Here is a 27,286-nt window from a genome sequence, read left to right as displayed (position 1 = left end):
CGAGGTCGGGGGCCTTGCTCTCATCCTCCGATGGCTGCTCCCGTCTCCGCCTGCATGGTGGGACTCGGGACTCTCCCGTCTCTCCTGCGCCTCCTTTGGGGGTAAAGCGAGGCGGTGATGTGTACGCCGGGGTCCTCCAGATAGCTCCCCGGCTTCCTCCTCCTCCGTGCTGCCGGTTCCCGGGGGGTTCACGCGGCCCTAGCTAGCCAGCATTATTTACTAAAATGGCGTAGCATACCTCTCTCTTTCTAATATGGGGAGAAAAGGTCTCTGACCCTATGAGAACCAGCCACAAGTGTAAAATGTGTGCTGCCAGACTCCCTCGACATACGGGGAAAACTCTGCCCGTCCTATACAGAGAGGTCCTTCGCGCTGAGCAGCCCTCTCTCCTGGATAGCATCAAATCCCTCATAATACAGGAGGTTCACTCCTCCATGGCTCCCTTCTCCCAGACCGCCTCCCTCTAGGAGGAGGAAGAAAGCTCTGATAGAATCTGACCCAGACTCAGATGAAATTCAGTCCTCGGATTCAGAGGACGCTCGGGAGATTGAGGGTTCCTCTTCCACGTCCACCCCTAAAACCAGGGAACAAGAAATATCACTTGGTTCCGGGAATGTGGGTGAGCTAATCAGTATGGTTAAGAGCACCATAGGGGTGGAGGAGGAAGAAGTTAAATACACGGTACAGGACGAGATGTTGGGCTGAAGCCCAAAGGAGGTGTCCTGTACACGAGAACGTACAGAATCTGATCCTCCATAAAAGGAGGCCTCCATATATAAAAATGAGGGCTCCTTCCAGCTCAAAGATCCAATGGATTGAGGAAAATATATATTTGAGAGCTTATCAAGGAAGTCCTGGGACACCTCTACAAATCTGCTAGAAAGCTAATATGGCTTTCACATGCCCTGTCTCTGTGATTACGCACAGACTCAGGACACCTTAGGGGGAAAGATACCTGACGCCCTACCTGTACTGCAGAAAGTAACGAGGTTCCTAGCCGATGCTTCCGCTGGTGGTCGCTAACAACTTGGGACCAGGCCGGGACCAGGAAGACCAGCCTGTAATTCGCAGGTCTCGGGTAATTCTTTAATGCACCGGCTCTTCTAGGCTGAGCATGACTGCTCTCGCCAGGTCCGGGTAGCCGCAAAAGCGGCCGTCCTTTCTAACTCATCTAGAGGAGTGCCCTGGTTAAAATCCTAAGATAGGCGACTTATCTCCAAATGGTGCGCCATCCCCTCCCAGGGCCACTATGGGTTCAAGCCTGTCCTGGATAACATCCTGGACACCACTTCGGACAAAAGCATCTCTTCCAAAACATAGAAATCCTAGGAGACGGATTTTTGGTCCCTCCCGTGACCAAACCTCTGTCAACAGCTAATCTAAGCTGAATTTGCATGCCCTCATCAGATCACAGCCGCTAAGCAGCTTGAGGCTGGGCCAGTACCGGCATGAGAGACTGGCAGAGATTCCCTGGTCCTGTTGACATACTCAGGAAGAGTATAGGGAGACAAGGGCAGGAACATCCTTGTCCCTAACCATCAACAGACCCCAGACAAGCAATGACGCCCGGTTGGGGGTTGTCTCTCGCTCTTTTTACCCGCTGGCAGTCCATCTCCACAAATCAGTGGGTCCATCGTACCATATGAGATGGACAAAAAAAAAAAAAAAAATTGGGTTCGAGAGTCCTTCCCCGTAATGCTTAGGGGTAACCTCCCTACAGCCTCCACTCCTTCAGGGCTCCTTACCAAAGATCTGCTCCGGTAGAGCGCGAGGGTGCCAAAGCGGGAGAAGGACACGGCCATTATGCACGTCCCTTCCTGGTGAGGAAGCCATCAGAGAAGAACCGAATCATCATAAACCTGAAGCCATTAAACAAATCTGTCCGGTACAGGCAAGTCAAAATGGAGTCAATCAGGGGCAGTCCCGCTCATCGGACTGAGCTCGGTAATGGCAACGGTAGAGCTGAAGGGTGCATATTACCATGTGCCAATCCATCCGACCACGTATCTCTCTAAGATCATGGCGGAAGCAGTGATTTTCATCCGGCGCCACGGGATAGGCATTATCCCATATCTGGACGACTTCCTCTCCTCTATACCATCTATCTCATGTCAGAAGATGGACGTAGGAAAGACCCGGGGATATTAAGATCCCTGGGTTGGATACCGAACCTGGTCTATCCCTCCACGAGAGGGAAGCTTCTGGGAGTTCTCTCTGACTCAAGGGGAAAGACATCCTTCCTACCTATGGTTTGTCAGGTCGACCTTGTCCACCAAGGACCTGGTTCAGGACTAGCGGGCACTGACCCTCAGAGTCAATGTATGCTCTAGGATCTCAGACCACATGCACCCAGGCGGTTTCTTGGGCTCAGGCCCACAAAGCCACGTGCTTTTACATTCCAGGATCCGCCTGGCCTACGTGGCTACAAATTCCATAGTCCTGAAGGATTCCCCTCCCTGGTCAGTTTAAACCGGCCCTGAGGTGGTGGTTGAACTACCGAAATCTTCAGAAGGGAGTCAGCCGGGTTCAGCTTCCCTGAAAACACTCCGCTCAGATGCCAGCCAACGAGACGGGGGCGCAGTAGTAGAGAGATCCTATTTTCAGGGGTGATGGCTGCCGAGCATCAGCACCAGTTCCTCAAAGCCGTAGGAAAAGCGCTAAAAGACATCATCACTAATCCAAAATCGCCACGTCTGCACCTACTCGGACATCATGACCACAGTGGCCTATCTCCAGCCAAGGGGTATGAAGTACGCCGGCCTGAAAGCAATAGCAACAAGGATCTTCTCCTGGTCAGTGCGTCTGAAAGGATCAGACAACACCCAGGCAGATTTCCTCAGTCGAGAAGACATTCATCTGGAGGAGTGGCGCCTGGACCATGCGGTATTCGTGTCCCTAGCCTCAAGATGGGGTGGAGGTGGACCTAGCCGCCAACAGGCAAAATGCGAAGACAGGGGTATTCGTCTCCCTCAACCACATGGACGGAGTGCAAGGAATAGGTGCCCTTCACCCAATGGTGGGATTCCAACCTCGCATATACCTGCCCACCCACACCGATGCGGGCAAAAAACATCTCAGGAAATCCAGACGGACAGAGTTCCCACAATACTTATCGCCCCGCGGTGGCCCAGAAGAAGTGGTACAGTGCCCTACCTGCCATGGCCCAGGAAGGTCCTGGCTTCTGCCCCAAAAAGGTGACCTCCTTCACCAAGGTCCTCTGCTACACCCAGACGTAGGCAAAGGGAACCTGGCAGCATGGTTATTGAGGCCGAATTCCTAAGAGCCAAATATCTCTCGGATAGGGTAATCCAAACCCTTCAGGAAAGCCAAAAACCAATAACCAAGGCCATCTATGCCAAGGTCTGGGAAACGTTTACGCCCTGGTGCTCTCCAGGCACCCCTGATCCCTTCCATCTCAGTGCAGCACAGACCCTAGATGTTTACAAAAGGTCTGGAACAGAGCCTTATCCCCAGCACTAAAGGTATAAATATCAGCTCATCTTGACCTGGCCAGCCACCGCTGGATCCTGCGGTTTATGGCTTCAGCAGCCGGGATTCGTCCTATACTCCGCAGTCAGGGGCCTCCTTGGGATCTCAACACCGTGCTCAAACCTAAGATCCATTTGAGCCTCTAGATTCCTTGACCATGGAAACCTAACCCTTTAACCGTCCTCTTAGTCGCAATTACTGAGGCTAGACGTATGGGAGAATTGCAGGCCCTGTCAATTCAAGAAGCTTACCTTGCAATCATTGCAGATATTATCTTGAGATTAGATCATGACTGTCTTTTCAAAATTTCATAGGAATCAGGACATTGTACTGTCCTCATTCGGCCCAAGCTCTTCCAACCCTAAGGAAGAGACCTTCTACACTCTCGACATTTGCAGAGAGGTCCTGTCTACCGACAATAGAGTGAAGCCTAGCGTATTCACCAGAATCTATTCATCCAGTTCTCAGGACGAAATAAGGCAAGAAGGAGTCAAAGAACACGATCGCGAATTGGATCACACAATCTATCTGCCTGACTTACGCATCACAGAAGCTGGCTCCACCCGCCTCACTGAGGCACATTCTACCCATGCGATAGCAACGTCATGAGCAAAAAAAAAAAAAATGGAATGCTTCGTCAGAGCGGATATGCAGAACCGCCCCTGGTTGTCCATCCACACGTTCACCAGGCGTTACAGGCTAAATTTCAATGGGGATTTAACATTTGGCAGACGAGTGCTGCAGGCCGTGATTCCTCCCCTAAAGAAATTGGCTGTTGGTATTACTCCTATGTAGCTGTCATTGAAGGTGATTAGAGAAAATAGAATTTGACTTACCGGTAATTCGGTTTCTAGGAACCTTCCACGACAGCACTAATTTCCCTCCCTATCTGATATTCTTATTGGATGATTCCTGCACTTTGGTGGTAACTATTCATACTGATGTCCAGGAAAACACTGGTGGTTGCAGGAAGGGGAGGGATATTTAACCTCTTCCTGTTCCTGTCCCCTATTAGGGCGGGGTAGACATCCTCCGATGTAGCTGTCGTGGAAGGTTCCTAGAAACCGAATTACCGGTAAGTCTAATTCTATTTTATCATACCCCCAAGCAAAAAGTGGAATAAAATGCGCAAAAAAAAGCCATCATATAGCTCCATCAGTGGGAAAAAAAAAAAAAGTTATAGCTCTCAGAATAAAGCGATGCAAAAATATTTCTTTCTATAAAATAGTTTTTGTGTAAAAGCGCCAAAACATAAAAAAAATGGAGTATCGCTGTAATTGTACTGACCCAAAGAATAAAACTGCTTTATCAATTTTACCACACGTGGAACGACATAAAAAAAAATCCTGAATTGCTGGTTTTTTTGTTTATTTTTACCTTCCAAAAATCAGAATAGAAAGTCATAAAAAAAGTTGTCTGAAAATGGTACCAGTAAAAACGTCAACTAATCCCGCAAAAAAACAAGTCCTCACTTGCCTCTGTTGGATGAAATATGGAAGAATTACAGCTCTCAAAATATGGTGATGCAAAAACTAGCTTTTGCAATCGCCTTATTGGGGGACACAGGAACCATGGGTGCATACTGCTGCCACTAGGAGGACACTATGCAAAAGAAAAGTTAGCTCCTCCTCTGGAGTGTACACCCCACCGACTGGCACTAGGCTACTCCGTTTTAACTTAGTGTCAGTAGGAGGTGGACACGGGTCTTTCATTAGACCCATATCTACCTCAGTGTGCGTCTTCTTTCAGGTGCCCTTAGGGATACAGTGTGAATGGTCACAACTGTACTCCCACGCAGAGACTATGAGTATGGCATCTACTGCCAGCTCGTATCCTCATACGTCTAGTCGGCAGGACCCCAACCCCTAACACAGAAGCGTGTTCAGGTGAGCCGAGCATCGGTCCTGCCATTGGGCTTTAGGGGTCCTTCCCCTTCATTTCCGAGTTTTTGGGGCCCCAGACTTCCGTCGGCTGCGTTTCGGGCCCTCTGCGCCGCTCCTCCATGCTTCGGCGGCCACCGGCTGTAAATCTAGGTCCCAGCTTCACTCGAGCCTACCTACAGCGCTTGGCTCCGCCCCTTCTTCCTGCTCATTGGGTGGGCTTTTCTCCCGCCTGTCATGGCTCTCCCAGCCTCTGGCGGTTAGCTCCGCCCACTCCCTCGGCTACTGTGTGGGTGCAAATCGCCGCCATCTTGCTCCTCCCGCATATGGCGGCCGGCTCCGCTCCTTCCTCTGGGTCCTGAGAGCGCGTTTTTTTCAGTATAGAGTGCGCTCTTTTCCCCTGCTGTGCGCGCTTTTCACCAGCACCTCAGGCTGTCGCCATACTTCCGGACGCTCCTGAGACTTAGACTTGGCAGCTCTTCTTCGACATGACTCGTGTAAAGATCCCAACGTATCTCCAAAGCTGGGCGGTCGTCTTCTCTTTTTCAGAGACGTTTGGCTAGGTTCGGTAGAAGACGCATGGATCAGGGAGGTTGTATCCTCGGGATACAGAATAGATTTCGTTTCATGGCCCCGAGATTGATTCTTTGAGTCACGTCCCCCAAAGGATCCTTCTTTGGTCTCAGGTTTCTTTGCAGTCATCGCCTCCCTTCTCAGTTCGGGGGTAATCATCCCCGTCCTGGAACGAAAACACTTCACAGGTTTCTATTCAAACCTGTTTGCGGTGCCGAAGAAAGACGGCGCGGTTCGGGCCATTCTGGATCTCAAGTTGCTAAACAGGAGGGTCCGCCTGAGACATTTCATGATGCAGTCCTTTCGTTTAGTTTAATTGCTTCCATGGAAGCGCAGGAATTCCTGTGCTCCATAGACATTCAGGACACCTATCTTCATGTCCCTATTTTCCCAAGGCATCAGAGATTCCTGCGTTTTGCGGTACATCAGCATCGTTTCCAGTTTGTCTCCCTGCCGTTCGGTCTCGCAACCGCTCCCAGGGTCTTCACCAAAATCATAGCAGCACTGATGGCCATTTTGAGGATCAATGGTCTTGTCCTCATCCCGTACCTTGATGACATCCTCATCAAGGCTCCGTCCTTTTCTCAGGCCCAAGACAGCCTTGCCATCGTTCTCGACAATTTGGGTGGCTTGCCAGCAGGAAAAGTCCTGCCTTGTTCCGACTCAGCGCCTCATTCAACATGCTATTAAACACTCGTCAGACAAGGGTTTTTCTTTTTTTTTTTAAATTCGTTTATTAAACCATAGGCAGTTATGTAATACACACATTTAGTATATGATGTTAAGCTTGATACAAAACCTACATATGCACAGATAACATGAAAATGTGAAGCATAATGTGTATCAGTTGTATATAAATAAAGCAAAACATAATACCAATTGAATCACAATAGCGTTGTGTTATTATACCAATAATGAAACCTGCCTAGCTTCTAAACCCTACCTACGTCTACAAAAACATAAACTATTCCGCAGCCTACTTCCACATAATGAACTGTTTACTGTGCGACATCTCTGCTCTGCAAAGTGAGGTGAGAGGAATTCCACCTCTCCCAAATCTTTTCGAATTTACCCGGGCATCTATTTTGATACAGCGGACGTTCATATCGGATAATCGAATTTACCAAAGTGATCCAGGACCCAAGAGAAGGAGGTGAACCCCCCCATCCACCGTAACATAACATAGTAACATAGTTTTGAAGGCTGAAGGAAGACCTTATGTCCATCTAGTTCAGCCTATTTTTAGTGCAGCTGTTCTGCATTGTTGATCCTGGGGAAGGCAAAAAACCCACAGAGTAGAAGCCAATTTTCTCCATAGGGAAAAAAATTCCTTCCCCTAAGCTGGGTCAACCATCTACCTATAATATTCTGTTATTCGTAACCTTCTATACTGTTACTCACAAGAAAAGCATCCATTCCTTTCTTAAATTCATTCAGTGAGTTGGCCATCACCACTTCCTCAGGAAGAGAATTCCAGAGCCTCACTGCTCTTACCGTGAAGAACCCTCTTCTATGCTGGTGCAGAAATTCTTTCCTCCAAACGAAGAGAATGCCCCCTTGTTCTTGTCACAGTCCTTGGTACAAACAGTTCATTGGAGAGATCTCTGTATTGCCCTCTGATATACTTGTACATATATATTAAGTCTCCCCTAAGTCTTCTCTTTTCTAGAGTAAATAGACCTAATTTTGATAACCTTTCTGGGTTAGTGGGGTAGTGCTAGTACCTTCCTCTCCCATAGAAAAATCCCAACATAATGACCCCATGCCTCCTCATCCCACACTCCAAATAGACATATCAGTGGCTCAAGGGGAACAGGGGTTTGTACTAAAGATGTTAATAATGATGTCACCTCCCTCCAGTATTGCGCAACAACAGGACAGCACCAAATCATATGAATAAAGTCTGCATCTATTGAGTGACATCTCAAACATTCCGATGACTGGTATTGGCCCATCTTAAAGAGTCAAATTGGAGTCAAATATGATTGATTAATAATATACAATTGTATCATCCTGTTGTTGGCAGACGGAGATACCCAGATTGGCGACTCCAGGATTTCTTCCCATTCCTCACCCTGTGTATCCAGGATGAGCCTCTCCCATTTCTTTTTAACGGAATCTAAGGCACATTCAGTCCCCACTGACAACATATATGTATAGAGAGAGGAGATGAGGCCTTGAGGGCCTTGTGATTTGTGGATCCCTATCAAAGGTAGAGACGAAATGACACTATACCTATACATCTCATGTGCGACTGAAAAGCTTACCTCAGTTGTAAATAACGGAAAAACTGGGATCTCGGGACATTACGATTAAAGGGAATCTGTCACCCCTTTTTTGAGATGTCATATAAAGATATCATTCAATTGTGTGTCACATAACTATTCTCTTAGCACTTTTGCTTCACCCTGACCCCGCACCTTTCATGCATAAATACCTTTTTTATATCGGTTCAGATGTATGTAAACTGCCGCTGTCCGGTCCGCTGGGCGGGGCTTATTCAACTGCTCCCCCCCCCCCCCCTCCCTGTCTTGCTCTACGTATTTCTTCTTGTGTAGAGCAAGACAGGGGGGAGCAGTTGAATAAGCCCCGCCCAGCGGACCGGACCGTGGCAGTTTACATACATCTGAGCCGATATAAAAAAAGGTATTTATGACACCCCTGACGAGTTCCCCTATGCAGTGAAAATGATTCAGATATGGAATTATTTACGATGACCCGGGCCTTGGGCTTCATGTTTAAAACACTAACCCATTTTTGAAATCTATCACCAAATCCATACCTCTGCAAACATGCGTGGAGAAAAGGCCATTCAAGAGAGTCAAAGGCCACAAGGCCACATCCAGCGACGCCAATGCCCATTCATTATCCAGTACCAAAGAACTATATTGGACCACTGACTGGACTCGTCTGATATTAATGGAGGTGCTCTTGCCAGGCATAAAACCCGTTTGGTCAGAGTGTACAAGATCTAATATGACTGAATTCACTCTTTTGGCCAGAATTTTTGTAAAGATTTTATAATCCACATTTACTAGTGATATAGGCCTATAAGATCCACAATCTAAAGGGTCCTTCCCCTCCTTTTTAAGAACTATTATATTGGCCTCATAAAAGGACTCCGGCATGCATCCTCCCTCCCAGATCCCACGAAACACTGTCAACAAAAGAGGTACCAGTATATCTTGGTATTTCCTATATAATTCCACAGGCCATGTCTTTTATGGAGTCCTCTACCTCCTCCAGAGTAAACTCAGCATCCATGAAGGACTTAGCACAGGAAATTCCATATCTGACAAATAATTTAGACACTCCGGGCCATCCACATCGGTCTTAGAATTGTATAGTGAACCATAATAATCAGAAAAGCATTTCAGTATCCCCTCAGTTGAGGAAACCAAAGCACCACCCGAGTCATGAATCTGTAGAATTGTGTTAGTCGCATTATGCTGTCGTACCAAGTAAGCCAAAAATTTGCTTGCCTGATTCCCCATCTCAAAATAAGACTGCCGGGCAAAAAATAATTTACGTTTCATCTTGGTGTCGGTATATTGAGCATATAACCTTTGAGCAAGTCAGCCACTCCACCCTATTACTGCTAGTTTGATCATATATATAGGCTGCCTCTGAATCTTTCAGACGTCGCTCCATCTTGCCATCCTCCTCCGATGTCACCCGTTTAATATAAGAGATCGTAGAGGATAAACACCCCCGTAAATAGGCTTTAAGAGCATCCCAAAATACATTAATATTTCGAGGTTCAGGGTGGGACGAGACGAAGCAACGTAACTGATCTATCGTTCTATCAGGGGATGTTATCAATTTCAGCCAAAAAGGATTCAGATTCCATGTTATACTATTAGTCGATGGCCCGTATTTAAGCCTAAGAATATCTGGGCTATGATCCGAAATCCCCCTACCTCCATGCTTAATATCATCCACCCATGCCGCCAGACTGCTGGACCCAAAAATGTAGTCTATTTGAGATAGAGACCGATTAGTGGAGGAATGGCAAGTATACTCCCTTGTCTCTGGATGACGCACTCTCCAAAGATCCCGCCACCCACTACTCTCCATGAATTGTGACAGTTGGGATGTGCCCGGGGGGGGGGACCCCACCCTGTACTCCATCTAATCTCAATCTATCAAGATGGCTGTTCATGACCAAATTAAAATCTCCCATACAAATGACATGTGCATTCAAAGCAAAGCTTAATGCCTTCTGAATAATTGATATATTGGCTGGAGGGGGATTATAAATACAAAGAATATCATATTTCTGATAGTTAATCAGCGAATGCACAAACACAAATCGTCCCTCAGGGTCTTTCCTGGCCTCCCACTGAACATCTTTATGAATTAACAGTGAAACTCCCCTTGAATAGCTGGTGTGACAAGCATGTATAAACCATTGCACCCAGGGTTTTTGTACCCACCGAGCCGTATCCCTGGTCAGGTGCATCTCCACCAGAGCCACAATATGAGGACGGTAGTGTCTAATTTGTGAGAACACCTTAATTTTCTTTCGAGGGGTTTTATGTCTCTTACGTTCCAAGTCATACAAATCAGAACCCATTCCCGTCTATTTGGATATGATGCATAATGGTGCCCGAACCAAGTGCAGAGATCCCACCCAGATAGCAGAATTGGCGTCAGCTGCGGCATTTACCTAAATAACTATAAAAGCTAAAACTTTTGAAAAAGAAAAAACAAAACAGGAACCTAGTAGCATAGGAGCACAGTCTCTCGCCCCCATCAAAAAATAAACAAGGGGATACCATCACTGAGCACAGCGTCCGGTATTGTTGATATCTGGGAATTCGCCGAGAGAGCTCCAATTAGACCTTGATTGAAAGGATCCGAAGCAACAGCCGCCACTTTTAGGATTTCTTCGCAGGGGATCCCCTATGGGACCGCAGCCACTCAGTTGCCTCTGCCGGATCTGTGAAAAATACGGAGGAACCTTCATGAACAACCCGAAGTCGGGCCGGATATATCATCGAGTATACAATGTTTCTGTCCCTGAGCCGTTTCTTGACCTCGATGAATTGCGCCCGCTGCTTCTGCAGTTCCATGGAAAAATCCGGAAAGATGGAAATGACAGCATTGTTAAACTTAATAGGACTTTTCAGTCGTGCAAGACGCAGAATGGTATCTCTGTCCTTACAATTGAGCAAGCGTGCCAGGAAAGGTCGAGGCGGGGCCCCCGGAGGCAGGGGTCTTGTAGGGACCCTGTGAGCTCTTTCAACAGCGAACATAGAGGAGAATTCATCTCCCAGGGAGGTCTTAAGCCAATCCTCCAGAAACTGCTCAGGATGCTGACCTTCCAAGCGTTCAGGCAGACCAACGATACGGATATTATTCTGGCGCATTCTGTTTTCTAAATCATCCGCCTTCTGCTTCCAAGCATTCATGGAGCCCGCCACCTTCGCTAATTTAGCCTCCATAGGTGTAATGGTATCCTCCACCTTGGACACCCTCCTCTCCACCTCCGTAATGTGTCCCTTCATGGCCTGCATATCCTGAGTAAGTCTCCCCACCCACCTCCGTATAAACATCCTCGATTTTCTCCGTCAGGGATGTCCTGGTCAAGGAGATAGCCTGCATCAACTGCTCAGACGCTTGTTTAAGGGTCGTCGTCTCCTCCTCACACCCAGAAGGGTGATTTTTGCGCTGTACTTGAGAGGAAGTGCTCCTGTTATGTCGTGCACTTTCAGCGGTGGGTCAGGTCTAACAAACTCCTTCAATTTTTCCGCCGCTCCAGACCCTTTAAGTCGGCTCATGTTTATCTGCAGTGCGGCCTGATGAAACAGCTGAGAACGTATGACCCAGGTATCACCCTCCACAGATGGGGGTCACAGCAGGGCTGGCAACAGTTAATTGTGGGTCAGGCTACCTAGGGATGCCTCAAAGATTATGAGGATGGCAACCAGCCTCGTAAGGTACAGATCCTTATGGCCAGGGGAGGGAGAGGGGGCCCCACAGGGACATCTGCAGTGGGGGAGGGTACACAGAGCTTCCTCTAGTAATGGCGCCAGCCGGCGCAGTGAGCAGATAATATGAGAGGGATACCACGCAGCGACCACTTTTTCAGGGCACTCACCACGCGCTTCCTCAGATTTTCAGCCGGTTTCTTCATTGCCCGGTGGCGGTGCACCAATGTGAGCCGACGCTGCAGCTCTCAGCAGCTGAGTCGCGCGCCCAAGATGGCCGCCGCCTCGTGGGGAACCAGCCGCCCGCTCCGGTCTCCCCCGCCGCCCGCTCTCAGAAGCTGCCTCCCGACCTGCCGCGGGATATCCGGGGGGTCCCGACGTCTAAGGGGGTCCAGCCAGCTTTAGGTAAGCCACCATGAAGGGGTCCAAGGTCCAGGATCCGACAGGATAATGAGGAGCTCTCCTTGCCAGCATCCTCTCCCGATCACGGCATAGCCATGCCCCCAGGCAAGGGTTTTTTTTCCCGAAAAGAAGGGAGCAATCCAGCAGGGAGTTCGCTCTCTACAAGGCCCTCAACTTCCTTCTGCTCAGCCATGAAAGTTCTAGGGAGGATGGTGGCAGCATCTGAAGCGATCCCTTTTGCCCAATTCTATGCAAGACCTTTTCAGCAGGCCATCCTTTTGCACTGGGACAGATCCGTTCTCTCCCTGGACTGTCCGTTTCGGCTCTCTTGCAGAGTCAAACGATCTCTCAAGTGGTGGCTGGAATCCCCTCTCATCTTCCAGGGCAGGTCCTTCCTTCCCGTCCACTGGCAAATGGTGACGACAGATGCCAGCCTTCTCGGCTGGGGAGCGCTATTTCGTCATCTGACGGTCAAGGGACTTTGATCGCCGGAGGAATCCTCTCTTCCAATCAACATCCTTGGGATAAGAGCTATTCTTCTGTCCCCCCTCCACTGGGAAAGGCTTCTCAGGGGTCTGCCAATCCGAATTCAGACGGACAATGCCACGGCGGTGGCTTATGTCAATCACCATGGAGGGACCCGGAGTTCCTCGGCGATGGCCGAGGTAGCCAAGATTATTCTCTGAGCAGAGGCAACGGTTCCGGCGATATCCGCAGTTCATATTCCCGGCGTGGACAACTGGTCCGCCGATTTTCTCAATCGCGAGGGTCTCGCGGCAGGAGAGTGGTCCCTGCATCAGGAGGTCTTCCATCAGATCTGCATTCGATGGGGGACTCCGGATGTGGACCTCATGGCGTCCCCACTGAACAGGAAATTCCCAAGGTTCATCTCCAGGTCCCGCGGCCCACTTGAGGTGGGCGCCGACGCTCTGGCCATTCCTTTGCCCCAGTTTGTGCTTCCTTATGTTTCCTCCCCTCCCCCTCCTTCCCAGGCTGTTAAAGAAGATCAAGGTGGAGGAGGTACCGGTCATACTGATCGCACCGGATTGGCCCAGAAGTTCTTGGTTCACAGACATCGTCAATCTTCTCGCCGACGCCCCCTGGAGGCTCGAAGACAGACCAGATCTTCTCTCCCAGGGTCCGATCTGCCACCAGAATTCTCGGTCGCGCAATTTAACTGCGTGGCTGTTTGAAACCGCGGTGCTAAGAGCGTCAGGTCTTTCAGATCGGGTGTTTCTCACTATGATCCAGACAGGAAAGCCATCCTCTTCCAGGGTCTGTGAGTCTCAACGCATACCGCCTATGTCTTTTTCTCTTCCTTCCGTTTTGGCATTTCTCCAGGCGGGATTTGATGCTGGTCTTGCCCTAAGTTCCCTAAAGGGCCAGGTGTCAGCACTTTCCATCCTTTTCCAGAAGAATCTCTCCTCCCGTTCTCAGGTCATAACTTTTCTTCAGGGGGTTGCGACTTCCCCGTACTGGACACCTGTGGACTCCTGGGACCTCAATCTATTTCTGGAGGCCCTGAGGAGTCCTCCTTTTGAACTGCTCCGAGAGGTTTTCCTGTCCTTTCTGTCTTGGAAGGTGGCTTTTCTGGTGGCCAAAATCTCCATTAGGCGTGTTTCGGAGTTGGCAGCCCTTTCCTGTCCCCCCCCCCCTTTTTGGTTCTGCACCAGAATAAGGTGGTTTTGCGGCTTCCTCCTTCCTTCCTTCCCAAGGTGGTGTCTGCCTTCCACCAAAATAAGGATATCGTTCTCCCTTCCTTTTTTCCGGCTCATCCTCTGGAGTGTTTGTTGAAATAGGCCCTCAACGCCCTCACCAGGTTTAGCTATCTGGCTAGGACCACCCACTTTAGGAAGACAGACTCTCTTTTCGTCATTGCTGATGGTGCTCAAAGAGGTCTTCCGGCCTCCAAGGCTACGATTGCTCGCTGGATCATAAAGGCGATTTTTGGAGGCTTACCGGGTCAAGAACAGAGTGCCTCCCCCTGGGATCAGGGCTCACTCTACCCAGGCAGTGGGCGCCTCCTGGGCAGTGCACCATAGGGCTTCCGCCCTACAATTTTGCAAAGCGCAACTAGGTCTTCCATCCACACGTTCGCCAAATTTTATAAGGTCCATACCTACACTTCAGCGGACTCCAGCCTAGGCAGAAGGATCTTGCAGGCAGCAGTGGTGAGGTCTCCGATCTGAATGAAGCTTCGGCTATTCCCTCCCCAGGAACTGCTTTGGGACGTCCCATGCTTTCCGTACCCACTGTACAATATATCACAAAAACACAGTCTCAGAATCACCGGGATCCATGGAAGCATTCCAGACTTATTACCTCATAAATTAACACTGGTCAGAATTGTAAAAATTGGCCTTGTCATTAACTTGTAAACCACCTTGAGGGTAAAGGGGTTAACCCCTTCATGACCTTGGATGTATCTAAAGTCCACCTATGATCAGTGCTGTATTGGCACCGATTTATAGGCTGGAGCTTCGCAATGGCAGCATCACCAGCCCTAGCACTGATTGGACGATGATGTCGGATCGCACTGAGCTGTACCTCAGTATAGCAAAGCGGTCACTGTGCCGTTTAGCTGCTGCATGTGCTGGGATTTGTGGTTCCACAGACTAATTTAGTCTGTGCCACCACTTCTGCTGCTGTTTTTTTTTTTTTTTTTCCCCTGTCCTATTTTTTTCCCACCTTATGCACCACATCTTTCCGTGCACCCAGCTACCGCTGAGCACTGATCAGTGACGCACATCACTGATCGGCTTCCGGTTGTTGTTGGGTTTTAGTTTCCAACAAGTGTTAATAAAGAATCAAATAAAAAGTTTAATTAGTTGAAAAATATTAGTAAAAATATACTGTAGTAATCAGCATCTACTACAGTTTTTTTTTTTTATTCAGGATTAGTGTCAGATAATTTCGGAAACCCTCAGTAATTTGTATTTTTTGTTTTTACTGACATGCGTTTAGTAATTGTAGTTTGACAATTGTAGTGGAAAAATCTTGCATTACTTATATTAGTTTTTTTCTACTGCATAAAATTATGATTGGCGTAATTTAGTTGCGGTCACTCAGTAATTGTTTTTACTGTTGTGCATTTTAGTATGTTTTGTTTTTTATTTTATCAAATTCTAGACTCTTCTTTTATTCGTTTTTCTTTTCTTTCCTCTATTCTAATAAATAAAGGGGGCGTGACTATGTAGTGGAGGAGAGAGGATGCGTCCTGGCAGAGCTCCCAGAATCCTGCCAATATCCTGCAATCTAAACCCTCCTCAGCGTGATATAATCTATTTTGTGTGACAGAACACTTTGGTTTAAGGGCATAAAAATTAGAATTTAGAAAATTGTGCAGTTTTCACCAAATATCCAGTATTTTGACAAATTCAAGTCGTATCAAACAAATTTTACCAGTAACATGAAGTACAATATGTCACAAAAAATAGTCTACAAATCAGAGGGATCCGTTGAAGGGTTCCAGAGTTATGACCTCATAAAGTGACAATGGTCAGAATTGGAAAAAATTGACTCGGTCAGGAAAGTGAGAAGAGGATGAAGGGTAAAGTTCTTATTCTTCAAGAAGGTTTTGCATCTGCTTTCTTTGACAGCGCTCAATTTTTGGCTTATTACTGTTTTCTGCCAATATTCCTGAATTACGGACTCTGACTCCCTGAAACATACACGGCCCGATTCATCATTGCATTCTCGACAGTTTTTTATGTGAATAACTCTCAATTTGTGACTTTTTGATTTGTGACAAATTCATAAAAAAAGTGACTTTTTTTTTAACTGTCTTTAGTTGTTTCGTTAATGGGAATCTGTCACCACATTTGACCTATCTAAATTATTAATATGGGCAAACAGTTTATAGACTGCTGAAAACAGTCCTCCCTGTGGGGGCAGAGTTATCTCCAGGCATCATCCGCCCCGGAGCCTGGAAGAGGTCACTTATATAAAGTGGTTAAAGTTGAATTCTCAGCAACAACACAGCTGTTACAAGACACACAGAGAGGACTGTTTCAGTTGTCTATAATCTGTAAGCCCATATTAATAGCTTAGATAAGTGACAGATTGCCTTTTTAATTATATGATTAACATCAATGTGGCATTTCCAGAATCTTTCAGACTGATTAATCAAATGCATCGTTCTAAAAAGTCATTTTTTTTTTACTGCACATGTTCTGCAGGCCATCCCTGGAATTATTTTTTTGTGGTCTAGAAATTCACAAATTTTTGCGAATATGATCATTTAAAACTAAAGCCATCGGCAAGAAATGTAACTGCATAGTCTAAATAATAATTTTTCTGAGTGCATTTTTAACTATGAATATATATGGTAGTTCAAAGTTTGTTTAAATGTATCATTCTTTCCTAGAAATGCACAGTCCCATCTTGCACAATCAGGATGTCTCTTCATGCTCATCATCCTAGAGACTGCTTATTCTACCTGCGAGACTGGGAGGTGTCTCGTCTGCAACAACTTCTTCAGGTAAGCAAATTCTGACATGTCTGGCTTGGCTCTCCTTTATGCATGACGGTAATGTTACATAATAATGGTAAAACATTTTTACTTGGAGAAACCTAGCATATGAAATGTAACCTGCCATGCATAGTATATTACGGTCCATGAAACTGAAGTGCAGTCAAGTGTGTAATCATTGTTGGTAGCGTAATGATTCACTCCTGTAATTTACAAGTGCGTATGATTAATTTGGTGATAACTTTGTATTGTCTAGGTTACAAGACTTTACCTTTCCACCTCTCCCCCCCCCCCCCCCCCCCAGTCCACCTACCCCCCACCTTGATATCTTGTTCCTTTTTTTTTGTTTTCCATATCCAGTATTTAAAGCACACCTCCAGTGTCACAAAAAATAATTATAAATAAATATAGTGCAGGACTCTGAGTATAATCATTAGTGCAAATCAGTCTGGGCTCGTTCATATGTGGTGTTTTTGCTGCTTTTTTTTCCAAAAGTTTTTGGGGTTGTAAAACAAAGCTTTTTACAGTACCAGCACAGTGATTGGGATCCCAATTATTTGCGGCTTATTTTTTTTCCTTGCAGATTTGAAGCAGTTTCAAATCCACAGCTTGTCTATCCTTTTAGAGTTTTTGCAACATTTTTCATCTGTTTAAATGAGTGAGAAATAAATGCATGTATTTCACGCAGTGTTTTTCCTGCCAACACTGTAGTATCCGCTGCAGAAATATCTGCTGCAAATACTAAATGTGATAACCTATGCTTTTAGTGATTTCTGACAATAATCCACAGTATGGACCACTGTAGTAGTCAGAGTGGTGGGCTACACTAAACCACGACATGCTTGTCACTTTAACTACCGTCTTCACTGCAGAAGCGAGCGTTGTAAAATCTTATGATGTTTGCTCCTGCACTGAAGATGGTAGCCTAGCAGCAGGAAAAGTACACAGCATATTTTATTGTAGTTTTTGGTTATCAGCCAAAACAACTAGAGCGATTTACAGAAATGATTATACTGCACTGCCACAGCCAAAAAGTAGCCGCTCATTAGCTGCAGCCTGCACATGACTTTATTACACACAGTACACCCATCATATTTCTTTATACCTTCTGAAACGTCTTTGCTGTATCTTTGATATTCCATCTTTTACTAAATCTTTGTCTACTTTATACTCACAATTATCAGTCACTTCCTATATCTGTTGTAACCTTTTCTTGATTCCTGAGATGTTCTGTGTCTTTCACTCAGATGTTTAATGTGGCCTTTAACACAGACCCCCCTGCTGGAACACAGGCTGGACCTGGAGGTATGTGGGGATGATGTGATGTCACAGTTTATTAATCGCAGTAAAAAAACCACAGCGTGTGCCCACAGCCTTACCGTGTCTGCTGTCCTGGAGTGACAGGTCTCTAACTGCATGCTTGTATATTACTCCAGATGAGCAGGTGGGGAGAAACTGCCTTTCCAACTAATCTTCCTTTTAAATTTTTCTATTTGTCAGCCACCACTAGGGTTATAATGCTCCTTATGCATTAGCCATAACCCATATGGCTGACAGCAGTTTACTTATCTATTGTCTTATTGTCCCTTTAATGTGGCTAAATATCTATTCACTCCATTGTCATTGAACAATTTGATGCATTTGCAGTAGTAGGAGAAAATAATTGCCATCTAACCGATCTGAAATGTCAGGCCCCTTACAAGACATGCCAAATCATATTGTATACTTATATAGCTCATAAAGGAAGCTATCTTGTTATGGCAAGCCCATCACTTCGTGAGTGAAGTTAATTGAGTGACTTTGCACATACAGTATATTCTTTATTGATCTGAAGTTACAGCCTGTGTTAAAGTCCAGAACAGCATGCATAATTCTGCCATTTTTTTAATTTAACTCCTTTCCAACATCGGCCATAATAATCGATGTCGGACACCCTCCCTTTGATGTGGGCTCCAGCGGTGAGCCCACATCTTTTCTGGCACATGTTAGCTGTTTGACGTGCCACTAACAGCCGCAGGAGGAATCGCGATCCTCCTGTGGCTGTTAACCCGTTAAATGCCGCTGTCAAACTCTGACAGCGGCATTTAACATGCGCTTCTGGCCATCGGGCTTTGAAATTTCGCCCATTGGTGACCCCGTCACGTGATCATAGGTCACCGATGGGTTGGCATGACAACCAGAGGTCTCCTGCAGACAGCTATGGTTGTCATTGCCGGATTGCTATAAGAACTGCCCGGTGGTCAGCGCTAATAGCGAGTGAGTAATTCTGCTTCATACAGGCGATCTGATTATCGCTTGTATGTAGCAGAGCTGATCGAGTTATGGCAGCTTTTAGTCTCCCATTGGAAACTATTGAAGCATGCCAAAATTAAAAAAAAAGTTCAAATCCCCTTTCCTTTCGCCCCATTCAAAATAAAGCAGTAACAAAAATTAAACATGCAAATATTTGGTATCGCTGCGTTCAGAATCGCCCCATCTATCAATAAAGAAAAGATTAACCTGATCGCTAAACAGCATAGCAAGAAAAAGTCACAACGCCAGGATTACTTTTCTCCTTTGCCTCATTAGGGGACATAGATACTGTGGGTGTATGCTTCTGCCGCTAGGAGGCTGACACTAAGTGAAAAAAAGAGGTTAGCTCCTCCTCCGCCGAATACACCCTCGCCCCTATTGCGGGCGGAAATCAGTTTTTTGCTTGGTGTCCATGGAGGCACACGTCGGGTTTTTTCTCCAGACTTTTTTCGTCTTTTTCCATGAAGATGTGACAGGGGCAACGGATCCTATTGAAAGGGTACGATTTCCCCAAACCAACAATGGGCGAGCACGTTCGAGTGTCCCTCCATGTATTCTCTCCCGTGTCGTGGGACACAATGCCGGACTTAGCTCTGACCACCCCTAGGTATTGAAACCATGGGCTGTACAGAGGCACAAGACTAGTCCGTGCGGCCCCCACTGCTCCACCAGTGCTTAAACTGCAGTGCTGCAAGGTGGCGGACGGTCCCTCTCCTCACCCCCTGATGGGGTTAGATGGGCTAGGGTGCCTGCACCGTCCTATTTTACCTAGGCCCCCTCACATACCTGCGCTCAGGCTGAAGAGGATCATCGGTGAGGAGAGGGTCTGGGAGGGCTCCTGCGAAGATCTCAAGGCTGGAGCCCCGGAAGCAACCGGCCATGCAAGGCTGAGAGTGGCTGGATCCGTCAGGCGGCGCCGCGAATCCCCCCCCCCCCCCGCCGGTCGGGTAGGGGAAAAATTGAGGCCGGAGCTATGCAGCGGCTGGAAGTCCCGCCCCTGGAGCCGCGCATCACTTCCGGCGGCCCGCCTCCCACTGGGCGGCAGCGAAGAAATTTAGGCCCCAGCTTCGGAGCACGGCTAGGCCGCAGAACGGGAGCACCGCCCCTAGAGCGGTTTTACATGCTGGCTCACTCCCACAGCTGGTGGCGCGCGATTTGAAGGAAGCAGCCAGGATGGGAAAACGAGGTGCTACCTCCTCCCCACATCCCCATCAGCGGATAGAAAATGCGAAGACGCACACGTTCTTTTACGCTGCATGCATCTCTTGTAGGGCTGCGTTTCCGCGGGCGCAGAGCAAGAGATTATGCAAAGCCTGCGAATCTGTACGCGCCCAGGAGCCCTCCCCTGCGACCGTGACCAGTGTGTCAAATCCACCGGAGTGGGCCCGATCACTGTCACAGTCCATGGCGTCACGAGAGCAATAGAGTCCCTTCAAGCCCCAGATTGGGGCAGGGTCAATGGCTCGCTAGCCTTAGAGGGAACCTCCACCTCACAAAAGCCTCCGGCCTGCAGGGGCCACTCTCACTCCAGGCAGACCCAGAGGAAACGAATCCACACGGTGTCACCCAGTCCATCCGGTGCCTTGGCATCCGTAAGCTCTGCTTCTCGCTCCCCGTCACCAGTGGTTGATAGCGAACAGACCTCAGATTGCGACTCAGACGAGCCCCTTGACCTGGACACGCCAGGGTCACGTGAAACAGTAAACTGTGTTACAAATTATTATGCAAAAAGAGTTTTTAGGAGTGATAAGGTTAGAATTTTTTTGTTTGTCATTTAAACTCGTTGATGGTGATGTGTGTCAGGGCTCTTTATATCACTGAAAGCAATTGCAGATACCTGTGCAAATTAGTTTGGCAGGTGTGTCCAAATAAAGGCAAGACTACTTAAGAAGGCTGTTCCACATTATTAAGCAGCCTACATTTTTTGCCAAAATGGGAAAGAAAAAGGATGTGTCGGCTGCTGAGAAGCAACAAATTGTGGAGTATTTAGGTCAAGGCATGACTACAATCAACATTGCCTAGACACTTCATTGTGATCATCGCACAATCAAGAAGTATGTAGCTGATTCCCAGCACACACGTGTGCGTGCTGATAAGGAAAAATTGAGGACTTTTTCCAACAAGCAATTGCGTCAGGTTAAAAGAACAGCTGCAAAAATGCCTTGTCATAGCAGCAAAGTTTTTGAAGCTGCTGGTGCCTCCAACGTCCCCCGAGCAACAAGATGCAGGGTCCTTCAGAGGTTTGCAGTTGTGCGTAAGCCATCCTGTCGACCACCTCTACCCACTGCACACAAGCAGAAACGGCTCCAGTGGGCCAAACGATACATGAAGACTGACTTCCAAACTGTTTTGTTCACCGATGGGTGCCATGCAACGCTCCATGGTCCAGATGGATGGAGTGGAGGATGACTGGTTGATGGACACCCCATGAAAACATTGCTAAGGCGCCAACAAGGAGGAGGTAGAGTAATGTTTTGGGCTGGAATCATGGGGAGAGAGATTGTCAGCCCCTTTAGGATCCCTGAAGGGGTAAAGATGAACTCCATAATCTATGTGGAGTTTCTAAAACAGCACTTCCTGCCATGGTTCAAGAGGAAGAACCCTGCTTTCCGCAGCAAGATCATTTTCATGCATGATAATGCACCATCTCATGTTGCAAATAACACATCTGAATCTCTGGCTGCTATGGGCATAAAAGAGGACAAACTTATGGTGTGGCCACCATCTTCCCCTGACCTCAACCCCATTGAGAACCTCTGGAGCATCATCAAAAGGAGTGTCTATGATGGCAGGAGGCAGTTCACATCTAAGCAAGAGCTCTGGGAGGGTATTCTGTCCACATGCAAAACAATTGAAGCACAAACCATCCAAAACTGACAAATTCAATGGACGAGAGCGTTCAGAAGCTTCTTTCGAACAAGGGGTCCTATGTGCAAATGTAACATCACCTAGAATAAAGTTTTGACTTGAAAACTGTTTGATTTTATTTTGTAATAAGCTGATAATGCTTATAATTTCACAATTGACCATTTTTTGTTCAAAATAAAAATAAAAAGGTTGAAAACTCTGCTGTGCATAATAATTTGGAACATGCATTTTGAGTGTTTCTTATTTTTAAAAATATACTGTTTTCATAGGCAGTTTGTTCAAAAACATTGCAATTTTACTAGAATAGTAGTTGACTGGAAAATAACAATGACTGCAATTCATATAGGTAATTTTAGAGAAAATATGAGGAAGTATTTTTTGCATAATAATTTGGAACACAGTGTAGACAGCCTCATAGAAGCCGTCAATCAGACCCTGGGGATTGAGGATGATCCCGCAGCGGCTACGGGGCATAAAGTGGCATTTAAGCGAGTGAAGCGCCCGCACAGAATTTTTTCCTCTCACCCGGAGTTTGAGGACATAGTGCAGCGGCACAGAGAACGTCCAGGCAGGCGTTTCTCGGGTCAAAAGGCACGCGAAACAAGGTATCAGTTTGCTCCGGACCTCCGTAAAAGATGGATTGAATCCCCGATGGTGGATCCCCCGGTTTCGCGCCTAGCCACTAAGACCCTGCTATCCATCTCTAGTGTTTCCTTGATTAAGGATCCCACGGATCGCCTTAGAGAGAGCTTGGCTCGCTCAGTATATGAGGCGTCAGGGTCAGCACTTGCTCCCTCGTTCGCAGCAACTTGGGTAGCCAAGGCTATGATATCATGGTCAGAAACATTAAACAAGGTCATGCAGGAGCAGGATCTACCTGCAGAGATTTTGGAGGTCGCAGGTCAGATGGCGATGGCCGGAGACTATGTAATCAATGCGTCTTTGGATGCGGTCAATTGCTCGGCACTTGCTGTCGCTAATGCAGTTTCGATCAGAAGAGCCCTATGGTTAAGGACATGGCGAGCCGATTCTTCTTCTAAGAAGTCCTTGACTTCCCTGCCTTATGAGTGCAGCCGCCTATTTGGGGAGAAGTTGGATCAACTTATCCCCGACTCCACAGGAGGAAAGAGCGGGTTTCTCCCTCAACAAAGGGTCAAACCGCTTTTTCGTCACTCGTTTCAGGCACGTTTTCGGGCCTTTCGCAACACCGGGTGGACTACAGCGGCCAATTCCGCCGCCTCAGGCCGCCCCAACCAGGATAGGCAGCGGCAGGTCTCATATAGAGCCAACCCATTGGGGAGATTGCGTACTCAGCAGCCCAGATCGAGGGGATCCAGACCCCAAAGATCGTCGGCCAAATGACTCGAGGCCTTTACCAGACGACACCAGCAAGGTGGGCGGCTGCCTACTCTGGTTTTTCCACATCTGGGACAATGTCGCTCACGACGCATGGGTAAAGGAATTGGTGGCCTCAGGTTACAAAATAGAATTTGTCAGATACCCGCCAAGACGTTTTTTTCTTTCCCGGCTTCCCAGAGTGGATGCCCAGGCAAAGGAGCTATTGGGAGCCATCAAATCGCTCCAGCACAACGGAGTCATTGTTCCAGTGCCGTAACACAAAAAATAATCAGGGGTTCTATTCCAACCTGTTTGTGGTTCCCAAAAAGGATGGGTCTGTCATGCCTGTTTTGGACCTGAAGCTTCTGAACAAATTCATCAGGATCAGACATTTCCGGATGGAGTCTCTCCGGTCAGTCATATCGGCCATGAAGCAGGGAGAATACTTGGCCTCAATAGATATCCAGGACGCATATCTGCATATTCCCATTTTTCCTCCTTATCAGAGGTTTCTACGCTTCGCCATCAGCGATCTACATTTTCAGTTCATACAGTCATGGCCAAAAGTATTGACACCCCTGCAATTCTGTCAGATAATACTCAGTTTCTTCCTGAAAATGATTGCAAACACAAATTCTTTGGTATTATTATCTTCATTTAATTTGTCTTAAATGAAAAAACACAAAAAGAATTGTCCTAAAGCCAAATTGGATATAATTCCACACCAAACATAACAAAGAGGGTGGACAAAAGTATTGGCACTGTTCGAAAAATCATGTGATGCTTCTCTAATTTGTGTAATTAACAGCACCTATAACTTACCTGTGGCACCTAACAGGTGTTGGCAATAACTAAATCACACTTGCAGCCAGTTGACATGGATTAAAGTTGACTCAACCTCTGTCCTGTGTCCTTGTGTGTACCACATTGAGCATGGAGAAAAGAAAGAAGACCAAAGAACTGTCTGAGGACTTGAGAAACCAAATTGTGAGGAAGCATGAGCAATCTCAAGGCTACAAGTCCATCTCCAAAGACCTGAATGTTCCTGTGTCTACCGTGCGCAGTGTCATCAAGAAGTTTAAAGCCCATGGCACTGTGGCTAACCTCCCTAGATGTGGCCAGAAAAGAAAAATTGACAAGAGATTTCAATGCAAGATTGTGCGGATGTTGGATAAAGAACCTCCACTAACATCCAAACAAGTTCAAGCTGCCCTGCAGTCCGAGGGTACAACAGTGTTAACCCGTACTATCCATCGGCATCTGAATGAAAAGGGACTATATGGTAGGAGACCCAGGAAGACTCCACTTCTTACCCCGAGACATAAAAAAGCCAGGCTGGAGTTTGCCAAAACTTACCTGAAAAAGCCTAAAACATTTTGGAAGAATGTTCTCTGGTCAGATGAGACAAAAGTAGAGCTTTTAGGGCAAAAGCATCAGCATAGAGTTTACAGGAGAAAAAAGAGGCATTCAAAGAAGAGTACACGGTCCCTACAGTCAAACATGGCGGAGGTTCCCTGATGTTTTGGGGTTGCTTTGCTGCCTCTGGCACTGGACTGCTTGACCGTGTGCTTGGCATTATGAAGCCAGAAGACTACCAACAAATTTTGCAGCATAATATAGGGCCCAGTGTGAGAAAGCTGGGTCTACCTCAGAGGTCATGGGTCTTCCAGCAGGACAATAACCCAAAACACACTTCAAAAAGCACTAGAAAATAGTTTGAGAGAAAGCACTGGAGACTTCTAAGGTGGCCAGCAATGAGTCCAGACCTGAATCCCATAGAACACCTGTGGAGAGATCTAAAAATGGCAGTTTGGAGAAGGCACCCTTCAAATATCAGGGACCTGGAGTGGTTTGCCAAAGAAGAATGGTCTAAAATTCCAGCAGAGCATTGTAAGAAACTCATTGATGGTTACCGGAAGCAGTTGGTCGCAGTTATTTTGGCTAAAGGTTGTGCAACCAAGTATTAGGCTGAGGGTGCCAATACTTTTGTCCGGCCCATTTTTGGAGTTTTGCGTGAAATGATCAATGTTTTGCTTTTTGCTTCATTCTCTTTTGTGTTTTTTCATTTAAGACAAATTAAATGAAGATAATAATACCAAAGAATTTGTGTTTGCAATCATTTTCAGGAAGAAACTGAATATTATCTGACAGAATTGCAGGGGTGTCAATACTTTTGGCCATGACTGTAGCACTACCCTTCGGGCTAGCCACGGCTTCCAGAGTGTTCACAAAGGTTATGGCAGTTGTCATGGCCATACTGCATTCTCGAGGCATAGTCGTCTTGCCTTATCTGGACGACCTCTTGGTCAAAGGCCCTTCAATGCGGGCATGCGAGGAAAATGTCAACATCATGCTAGATACTCTTGCCCGCTTAGGGTGGTTGGTCAATGCGAAGAAGTCATCCCTTGTGCCTGCTCAAAAGTTCTGCTTCCTAGGAATGATTCTCGACACTCGCCGAGGGTTGGTAATTCTCCCTCAGGAAAAGGTGCTAGCGCTCCAGCAGGGAGTCCGGACACTTCTGCAACCAGTCCATCATACCATCCAATCCAGGATGAGGAGTCTAGGGAAAATCGTGGCAGCAATGGAAGCGGTACCGTTTGCCCAGTTCCATCTTTGCCCCCTGCAGCACGCCCTTTTGTCAGCCTGGGACAATAATCCCTTCATGCTCGATCGGCAGTGCCGAGTGTCAATTCAAGTCAGGCAGTCGCTCGGATGGTGGTTAACCAATTCCTTTCTGACCCAGGGGAAACCTTTCCCCCCAGACCATTGGTTGGTGATGACAACCGACGCCAGTTTCCTCGGCTGGGGAGCTGTGTTTCGCCACCACACGACCCAGGGATGGTGGTCGCCACAGGAGGCACGCCTCCCGATCAACTTTTTGGAGATATAAGCAATTCGGCTGGCTTTGCAAAAGTTTCATCACTTTCTAGCAGGCCGCCCCGTCCGGATTCAGTCGGACAACGCCACGGCGGTGGCTTACATAAATCACCAAGGGGGCACCCGCAGCAGAGCAACCATGCGTGAGGTGGGGCACGTTCTGCAGTGGGTCGAAGCAAAGCACTCGGTGATTTCGGCTGTCCACATCCCGGGCGTGGAAAATTGGGCGGCAGACTTTCTCAGCTGGCAGGGCCTTGCGTCTGGAGAGTGGTCTCTACATCCCGAAGTCTTCCGGCAGATTTGTCAGCTGTGAGGATCTTCGGATGTGGACCTGATGGCGTCCAGAGTAAACGCCAAGGTGCCCACATATGTCGCTCGGGCCAGGGACCCGCAGGCAATCGCTGTGGACGCGTTTGTGCTGCCATGGAATCAGTTTCGCCTCCCATATCTATTTCCCCCGCTGCCACTACTTCCGAGGGTCATCAAGAAGATCAAGACGGAAGGGGTCCCGGCGATTCTGCTGGCCGCAGACTTGCCCCGTCGAGCGTGGTACGCCGATCTAATGCAGCTGCTCTCTGACGTTCTACCTTCTCAAGGGCCGATTTGCCACCCGAACTCAGTGGCCCTGTGTTTGACGCCATGGCCGTTGAATCTTGGATTCTAACCCAGGCAGGGTTCGGGAGCAAGGTGGTCGCTACAATGATTAGCGCCCGGAAGCCTGCTTCACGAATTTACCACCACACCTGGAAGGTGTTCTTTGCTTGCTGTCGAGGCCGTGGTGTTTCTCCGCTGAAATTCTCGATCCCCAGCATCTTGACTTTTCTCCATTTGGGCCTAGACTCGGGCTTGGCCCCAAGTTCCCTCAGGAGACAAATATCGGCCTTATCCTTCCTGTTCCAGCGCAGAATTGCTACCAATCTGCAGGTGAAAACTTTCATCCAGGGAGTCTCCCACTTGGTACCTCCCTATAAGGCGCCTATGGAGGCTTGGGACCTTAACCTGGTCCTAAGTGTTCTTCAGGAAGCTCCATTTGAACCGCTTCAGGATATCTCCTTGAGGTACCTTTCCTGGAAAGTGGTGTTCCTAGTGGCCATCACTTCTATCAGGTGGGTTTCAGAACTGGCAGCCCTATCCTGCCAAGCCCCATTTCTCACTTTCCATAA

General features: G+C 47.5%; 1 protein-coding gene across 2 annotated transcripts in view; it reads left to right on the top strand.

Annotated features, from left to right (window-relative positions):
* RNF31 (ring finger protein 31) overlaps positions 1 to 27,286 on the top strand; it is a 103,406-nt gene that overhangs the window by 73,210 nt on the left and 2,910 nt on the right. For both annotated transcript variants that reach the window (XM_073575367.1, XM_073575366.1), the window contains exons 18-19: positions 16,644 to 16,757; positions 17,996 to 18,053. In XM_073575367.1, the coding sequence (XP_073431468.1) occupies positions 16,644 to 16,757; positions 17,996 to 18,053 (172 nt within the window). The remainder of the gene's footprint in view (positions 1 to 16,643; positions 16,758 to 17,995; positions 18,054 to 27,286) is intronic.

The sequence above is a fragment of the Dendrobates tinctorius genome, unplaced genomic scaffold (assembly GCF_039654945.1).
Source record: "Dendrobates tinctorius isolate UK_male_01 unplaced genomic scaffold, ASM3965494v1 ptg000044l, whole genome shotgun sequence".
Classification (NCBI taxonomy): domain Eukaryota; kingdom Metazoa; phylum Chordata; class Amphibia; order Anura; family Dendrobatidae; genus Dendrobates; species Dendrobates tinctorius.
The sequence above is the reverse complement of the archived record's forward strand: the minus strand, read 5'-3'. Positions and strand labels throughout refer to the sequence as shown.